The sequence below is a fragment of the Malus domestica genome, chromosome 05, assembly GCF_042453785.1.
Source record: "Malus domestica chromosome 05, GDT2T_hap1".
Lineage (NCBI taxonomy): Eukaryota > Viridiplantae > Streptophyta > Magnoliopsida > Rosales > Rosaceae > Malus > Malus domestica.
Genome location: NC_091665.1, coordinates 45,716,204 through 45,722,626, shown reverse-complemented (window position 1 = coordinate 45,722,626; position 6,423 = coordinate 45,716,204). Strand labels below are relative to the sequence as shown.

The 6,423-nt window shown below is 36.4% G+C and overlaps 1 protein-coding gene across 1 annotated transcript; it reads left to right on the top strand.

The window, feature by feature from the left end:
• The first annotated feature begins 1,292 nt into the window (after nucleotides 1–1,292).
• Nucleotides 1,293–6,323, top strand: LOC103434473 (homeobox protein knotted-1-like LET6). Its single transcript, XM_008372832.4, has 4 exons — nucleotides 1,293–2,236; nucleotides 2,822–3,086; nucleotides 5,531–5,775; nucleotides 5,897–6,323. The coding sequence occupies exons 1-4, from the start codon at nucleotides 1,793–1,795 to the stop codon at nucleotides 6,101–6,103; spliced, it is 1,161 nt and encodes a 386-aa protein (XP_008371054.3). The 5' UTR covers nucleotides 1,293–1,792; the 3' UTR covers nucleotides 6,104–6,323.
• Nucleotides 6,324–6,423: the final 100 nt, after the last annotated feature.

The following is a 6,423-nucleotide window of genomic DNA, read 5'->3' as shown; positions in this document are numbered from 1 at the left end:
AGAAGTGCGAATATTAAATGAGTGGACAGATTGCAATCAAGCTCCAGTAGTAACAAAGAAAAAAGCAGCAAAGGCTACAGTAGAGAGAGAAAGCTAGACCTAGCAGTAGTGATTCCAATTTCCCTCTCTCTACAATTTTTATTTTCCTAGTGTAAAATATTTTCATCCGTGTGAGTTCATACACATATATATACTATTTAGCCATTAGGTGTCCCGTTTGGCTCTTCCCTCGATTTGATCGATCGTTGGGTCTCTCCCTTCTCTATCTCTCTCATAATTCTTTGCCAGTAATGGCAGCGCATCAGTGGCAGTGCAAGAAAAGAGGGTGAGAGTTTTCATCGGGAAGGTAAAGCTTTGCATCACACGACACACAGAGTGTGATAGAGTAATAGATTTCTCCCCTCCTCAGTTACTCTCCCTTCCTATCTCCACGGCATCTACCATATATTTATTATTTGTTATTGTTATTCACATTCACACATCTATCAATAATAACCAAATGAGTTTGTATTACCCTAACACCATCTCCAACCTTTGAGTTAAAAACTAAATTTTTTAACCCGAAAAATTTGGCTTTTAGCCCAGAAACATCTTTTCTGCTCCAACCCTTCTGCCCTAAAATTTTAGCCCGAAATTATTAAAGAATGAACTTAGACTAATTTTTTTCTTAAAAAAAAATATGTAGATTATTGTAAATTAATTTTATGAACATTTTAATCTAAAAAAATTTAAATTCCGATAAACATTTGGGATTTACCCCGGGGGAAAGCTGAGGGGTATTTGGCCCAGAAATAACATTTGGCATTTAGCCTAAAATTTTAACATGGGTTGGAGAGTGTTTTGGGGGGGGTAATTTAGCTTTTAGCCCAGATTTGGAGATGGTCTAAGAAAGAAAAATAACCAGCTGAGTGTTTAGAGATTATGAATAAATTTTGTATTTGTTTATAAATAATTAGGTTATTTTTTATGTTGTTAATTAATTTTTGTAATAATTTTTTTTATCATATCAGAGCAAATTATCTTATATATAAAGTATTACGATCATATATGTTTTACGTCATCTGATTTATATCATCCATGTGTTAGCTTGAAAATTTATTACACTTTCAAATCAAAACAAGAAAAAAACTCTTTATCTACTTATAAATAACTAAACTACTTTTTATATTACCAATGAATTTTACAATGATCCTCAAAATTTTTTTTGAGTCTTTGTGAAACACCGCCCCTTTATTTGTTCCTGTTGCAAAACCCTACCATATTAGAGAGAGAGAGAGAGAGAGAGAGAGAGTATTGTATTCGTTTCTGTATGTCTGTGAGGAGTTAAATGCATGTGGGGGAGAGAGGGAGAGAGGGAGGGAGAGATAAAACAGGAATTTTGCAAAGGAAATCTGAGGCAGGCTTTGGCAGACCCAGCAAATGAAGAAAAAACACTAACATAATTAACTACTGACCCACCATATCCTCCACCACTATCACTCTCACTCTCACTCACTACTTAGGATTTCCCTGTTAAGAGCCTGCTCAATCAAAGTTGTAGCATAAAACCCGGGAGAGCCCTCTCTTTCTTTGGAGGAGTGATATAGTTCAGGATCAGATCCGCATATGCATGTATAACATTATTACGTAGGACAGAGAAAATAAAAACACTTTAACCTAGAGAGAGAGGGGGAGAGAGAGAGAGAGAAGTGATTTGTAGCAAAGCCAAGTGAACGAAACTAGTAGAAAGGACGAGGTAACAAAGTTAATTTGTGAGGGATAGGATATAGCAAGAGATCTAGAGAGAGAGAGAATGGAAGGTGGTTCCAATGGCACTTGTAGTATGATGGCTTTTGGAGAAAGCAGCAGTAATGGAGGAGGAATGTGTCCAATGATGATGATGCCTCTAATGACTTCATCACATCATGCTGATCACTCTCACCATCATCATCATCATCATCAACCTATGAACCCTAATCCTAATGCAGATGCACACAATACTAGTACGACTCATCAGTTTCACCAGCTTCCCCAGTTGCCTCCGTCCAACAACCATCACGACCGGCATAACACAAGCGGCGGCTCCTCCTTCGTTCTCCACAACCCAGCTGCCGCCTCCTATTTCATGGACAACAACAACAATAATGAAGGTGTTGGCGGCAGCTCTTTTTCTTCTTCATCTTCAATTGTCAAGGCTAAGATCATGGCTCATCCTCACTATCACCGCCTCTTGGCCTCCTATATCAACTGTCAAAAGGTAAAATTTAAACCATCGATATAATTAGAATACACATATATATTTATATTGACCTCCCAAATAGGTATTCAATTCCTACAAACGTAGGAGTTAGTACCACAATTCTCCATTCGTTGTCCTCTTTTTTTGTTTTTTTGTTTTGTTTGCTTGAAAGGACATATTAGTTGACATGCGCCTGAAAGTGATAGATATTTCATGTTTCCAAGCTTCGTTCCTTTGGGAAGCTGAGATCTGAGAATCTTAATAATCATATTCTCATTGTAAATTATGTTAAAATAATGTGGATTGGGCGATATTAGCACCTTTGGTAGGGCGATGTAGGACTATGTAGGACTCAGAACGCCCATCCTCAACGAAAGATTTGGTATTATGAAGTTGTTCATGCAGTACTACTACTACCATCATGTTCTTGTCATGCCTCATTGAGTTCATTATGTTAACAAGGAACTTAAGTAATTATGTTGTTTATAAAGATGGTCCAAGTCTCTTCGCCTTTTGAGTTTTGATCTTGTTTAAACATATGTTTTCATCATCATCATTAAAGAGTTTGAATAATAATATTTATTTGAAAACAATGATGTGCAGGTTGGAGCGCCGCCTGAAGTGGTGGCGAGGCTGGAAGAAGCGTGCGCATCGGCGGCGACAATAGGTCAAATGGTGAGTAGTAGTAGTGGATCAGGATCTCTCGGTGAAGATCCAGCTTTGGATCAGTTCATGGAGGCCTACTGCGAGATGCTCACCAAGTATGAGCAAGAACTCTCTAAACCCTTCAAGGAAGCCATGATCTTCTTCCAAAGAATCGAGTCCCAATTCAAAGCCCTTACTCTTTCTTCTTCTTCCGATTCTGCAGGTTCGTCATCACCATTATCTCTCTCTCTCTCTATATATGTATATCATCACTGTTTCTTTTTCTCAAATTTCTTTAATGTTTAGGAAGACATTTTGAGTATTTTCTTTATTTTTTATTATCTGAATATTTTAATGCTATGCAATATAATAACCAGCCTTGCATGGATGTCGTTTCCAAGATCCTGTAGGTTTATTTTATTAATTAACAAATGCGTTCCAAAGTGGGTACGCAATTAGTTCTTTGTTCTCCCTTTTCAAACTCTTTCATTTGATATATTAATTGGTTCCTTCTACAATTTATTTAATTATATATCTGCTGTTCGTTGGGATGTATTATGTATATATAGAACTGTTTTAGTACTAGGGTAGTAGCAGGCTAATTTCCACTCGCAAGTCATGTTATTTTATAGCTATATCGACAAATCGATGGCGTTGCATAGAACTATATGGCTTTGATTCTCTTCTCGGTGTGTGTATTGGTTGAGATTGTTTGGTTTGTTTTGAATTCTTCACCTTGTTTTACCTAGTTGAAATTGACGCACTGTATATATATTAGGACAAATGGTTTGGCTTGCGTTTTCCCCCCGTCGTGTATATATATATAGCAATGCTCAAAGTAACTGCTGTTTCATAACTATTAGGTTTTTTCTTAAAGCCCTAGTGGCCAATTTGTGTGGACGACAAAATATTTGTATTTAGTTTTACGCTCTTTGGAATATTAGTCAACTCTGTAAATAAACTTTTGTACGTTAGTCTGCCTTGTTCTAAGGTTACTATAGAAATATAGACCCGAGTTCTAGAAATCGTCGATGTTTTGATGTATTTCAAAACATGTATATTTAAGCTTTAGAAATATTTCTGCACACAGTTATTGAATCTATAAGGACTATAGCTAGCTTATAAGTTGGATATCCTGGATTTTTACACATACAGAGAATATCTCCCAAACGGTAAATGGTAAACTTGACTCATGGTGTTGTCCTAATACAATGATACATATCATGGGCAGTCTGTATGGACCAAAACAACTGAGTTGGTGGCTCTAATTCATGAAGATTAATACAGATCCTCAAAGGGATGTGCTAGAGATTGACTATTTGGTTCCTTGAATTTTACATATGTATACTCTTGATTTCCCTATTGTTGTTACACACGGTATGCTGGACGCAGGGTAATCTGGTTTTCTGCACTCAATTCATTTAGGCAACATATCCTTAATGAAGGTTTTGAATGTTTGTGTTCTCTTTCACCTTAAATGTTACAATAATATAGCATACATTTCTTCTATGTTTCTTCTGGTTGTGCAAAAAAGGGTGCTTCAGTCCAAATATATGTCCTTACTGAATCTATTTAATAAACATTTCAAATTGTGAAATACTGATTTAACATTTTTTTTATTTTAAATCAGTTATTGTCGTTCAATTGCATAAAAGATGTTAAAAATAATCCTTGAAACATTTCATGCATTTCAATACTCCAACTGATTCAGCAAGTGAAGAGGCAGCTGAGTTAATTAACCAACTCTAACCAATCTAGAACTAAACATTGTCAACCAAAACCTAACTAATCTTGAACTAACCATTGTCAAGCAGCTGTACTTGTGACTTCATCGATCCTTGATCTTGATAGCCTTGCTTGCTTGAGTGAAAATTATTCTGTTGCTTCTAATCTGGATTCTGGACAAGAATTCCTTGTAACTTGGGAGACTACACACTCCCAAACACAGATTTATTTAGTATGAAATTGATAAAGTAGTAATTGCATTTCAAAGTAGGATTAAGGAAGCTAGATCCATGCCTATATGTTTTGAATAGAGTTGGCTTGCATGGCTTTGTGATTTATTTGATTTTGGGAGTGAAAAAGAGTGTCTGTGGGTCTATAAAGGAGCCCCTAGGTTCCAAAAGAAAAAGACGCTATTTACATCACACTTTTTACCTGTACAAGAACTTGAATGTTACTTTTATTCCGATGGCTGAATATAAATTCCTCATGATTCGGGATATAATTCTGCAAAAACCTTGGCAAAAAGAAAAAAGATGAAAGGAAATAGAGATACTACATCGAATGCAGAAATGTTTTTATAGCAACAGTATATGTTTTCAGTAATATATATGCATAAAACTATCATGAGAACTCAACGATAGACCCGATGAATTTTATTTGAACCCAGCTGGAACTTTTGACCTTTCAATCATTAAGTTGCCTTTTTTTCCTCGCAAGAGATCCGATGTAAGAGGTCAGTGACCCACAGAGATAAAATTCGTTTTGATTGATAAAGCGAGACAACATGAATGAAGATTCCCTAATGTAAACATTTACACGTTAGTCTCTTTTATGGGTGATAAGGGCTGCAACGACGATATTGAAAGTCTGTTTAAATCCTTAATGTACTTTAATTATGTCCTTGATGTACTTTAATTATGTGTTCATGTTGTATGTCATTAGGTTATGGCGAGGGAATTGATAGGAATAACGGATCATCTGAAGAAGAGGTTGATGTTAACAACTTCATAGATCCGCAAGCGGAAGACAGGGAGCTTAAAGGTCAGCTATTGCGCAAGTACAGTGGATATTTGGGTAGTTTGAAGCAGGAGTTCATGAAGAAGAGGAAGAAGGGGAAGCTGCCTAAAGAAGCCAGGCAACAACTGCTTGATTGGTGGAGCCGTCATTACAAATGGCCTTATCCATCGGTATCTTATTATACAAATTTATACATCTTTCGTTCTATATACGTTCAAGTGAAATAAACATATGCTCACATTTTCCCATCAAGAAGTAGGTTAATTATGTGCGTACACATGATCGATGCAGGAGTCGCAGAAGCTAGCTCTGGCAGAATCAACGGGGCTGGACCAAAAGCAGATAAACAACTGGTTCATTAACCAAAGGAAGCGGCATTGGAAGCCGACGGAGGATATGCAGTTCGTGGTGATGGATGCTAGCCACCCCGGCCACTACTACATGGACGGTGTCTTGGGAAATCCATTTCCCATGGATATCTCTCCCACATTGCTCTGAATTAAGATGACAAGCAATTAGTACGCTGCTAATTAGATATATTTAAAATGTGTTATTGTGGAACGCCGATGCATTTCTTAACAACTTATCTATTAATTCCTTTTGACTATGGATTGTGATTAATGTCTCACAATCATGCATGTGTTCCTGCGTCCTACAATGTATGTAGTATAAAATGTGACAATTTAATTGTTAACCAATATAAATAGTGGGTTCTTAATGTGCTGATATTAAAGGGAGATTAAAATTTTAAATTATTTTTGTACATTATAATGGGCAAAGTTTTATAACGAGCTAGCAATAATTTGGTTCAAGTTAGT

What these genes read in the sequence shown, in the direction of transcription:
- LOC103434473 (XM_008372832.4), top strand. Translation starts at nt 1,793, where the DNA reads ATGGAAGGTGGTTCCAATGGCACTTGTAGTATGATGGCTTTTGGAGAA. An exon ending in CCTATATCAACTGTCAAAAG is followed by an intron (nt 2,237 to 2,821) that starts GTAAAATTTAAA and finishes AATGATGTGCAG; the next exon opens with GTTGGAGCGCCGCCTGAAGT. An exon ending in ACAAATGGCCTTATCCATCG is followed by an intron (nt 5,776 to 5,896) that starts GTATCTTATTAT and finishes TGATCGATGCAG; the next exon opens with GAGTCGCAGAAGCTAGCTCT.